The sequence below is a fragment of the Austrofundulus limnaeus genome, unplaced genomic scaffold, assembly GCF_001266775.1.
Source record: "Austrofundulus limnaeus strain Quisiro unplaced genomic scaffold, Austrofundulus_limnaeus-1.0 Scaffold4, whole genome shotgun sequence".
Classification (NCBI taxonomy): Eukaryota; Metazoa; Chordata; class Actinopteri; order Cyprinodontiformes; family Rivulidae; genus Austrofundulus; species Austrofundulus limnaeus.
The window spans coordinates 1,799,291-1,800,914 of record NW_013952406.1 but is presented as its reverse complement, the minus strand read 5'-3'; the positions used below and the strand labels follow the sequence as shown (position 1 = coordinate 1,800,914).

Sequence of the window (1,624 nt, the reverse complement as noted above, 5' to 3'; positions counted from 1 at the left end):
ACGAGTAACTGACTCAACATTACTCACGTTTATCAGTGTTCATTTCTCATGTTAATAGAAATTATTAAAAGTAAATTATAGTCAATCAATTTGTTTCTTATATGCAAGTGTAACATTTTTATCATGAAACTTGAGTAAACATTTCACTGTTAAAGACTTTAATCATTAGCACAAAGCAGTAAACAGAGTGGTACCAGAGTCGTCGGTTTTCAGACTTACCATTAGTGAATAAAATTACTGAATTACAACAGATCACCTTGAATAAAGACAGAACAAGAATAAGTAAATTTATGCTGTCATGTGTGCTGCTTTTACTAAATGTCAAAATAATACACAACTTTTTACGAGGGAATGGGAAAGAAAAGAAAGTTACCCATGATCCCTCACAGGCTCTGCACCAATCAGATGAGGCGGTTAGAAAAAAAAAGAAACAAATTGAACAAACTAACGCAGCTGAACTACCAAACAAAACTCATGACCAGGAATCATCGTAATGCAACAGAAACAATGCAGTCAACAGTCAGAAGAAACATGCATTTAGCTCTGCTAGTTTTCTTCTTCTTCTTCTTGTTGGCAAACAACTTAAAGGTGCATTACTGCCACCTACTGGCTCGACGGTGACGCTGACAAGCCCCTCCCAAAACCAGTAAAAACATGTAAATGTATGAAGTCTCAGCTCAGAGCCTTTTGTAAGGCAAAAACTTGGTTTGAGTAGTTTACAAATCACATTTTGTTAAGTAATGGTCCTGCCTTTTGCAAAAACATAAGATTAGTAATAATAGCTTGACTTATTATGTAAAAGAAAATTTGGGTTTACAGTGCAGCCAGCAATGTTTGATTTTTTATTTTAAAAAAACATGAAAAACTATTGTGAAATTTCTGTTTTTTTAGGCGAACTTGTTGCTTTGAAGAAAGTGCGACTGGACAATGAAAAGGAGGGTTTCCCCATCACAGCCATCAGGGAGATCAAGATCCTGCGGCAGCTCAAACACCGCAGCGTCGTCAACATGAAGGAAATCGTCACCGACAAACAGGATGCACTCGACTTCAAAAAGGATAAAGGTAAAAACGTGATAAAATAATTATTTATTCACTGCTTTTTTTTTTTAACTAAACCTTTCCTTTGCCTTTAGGTGCTTTTTACTTGGTGTTTGAATACATGGATCATGACCTGATGGGCCTTCTGGAGTCCGGCCTGGTCCAGTTCTCCCACGAACACGTCCGCAGCTTCATGCGTCAGCTGATGGAAGGTCTGGACTACTGCCATAAGAACAACTTCCTGCACAGAGACATCAAATGCTCCAACATACTCCTCAACAACAGGTATTAGGGATACACAATATATCGGCATTAACATCAGTATCGGACGATATTGGTCATTTTTTTAGAATGTCGATACCGTTCTGATGTGTAAAACTGGGCAGATATTAACGTCCGAAATTGATTTCCCACTTTTTAGCTTTATGTTTCTGTTTTGGGAGAGGAGGTGGTTGGTTGAGTTGCTTCTGTTTGATCCTTAAAAGTAATTGAATTATTCAATCCAAAAATAAGACCTTTATTAGCCTTAAAATGTCTTAAATCAATCTTTCAGAAGTCTTAAAAGTGTTAACACATTAAAATAGGA

General features: G+C 36.8%; 1 protein-coding gene across 1 annotated transcript in view; it reads left to right on the top strand.

Moving 5' to 3' along the window:
- cdk12 (cyclin dependent kinase 12) overlaps positions 1–1,624 on the top strand; it is a gene marked incomplete in the record, with an annotated part of 17,601 nt that overhangs the window by 7,168 nt on the left and 8,809 nt on the right. The window contains 2 exon segments of the mRNA XM_014022880.1: positions 892–1,062; positions 1,134–1,323. Coding sequence (XP_013878334.1) covers positions 892–1,062; positions 1,134–1,323 — 361 coding nt within the window.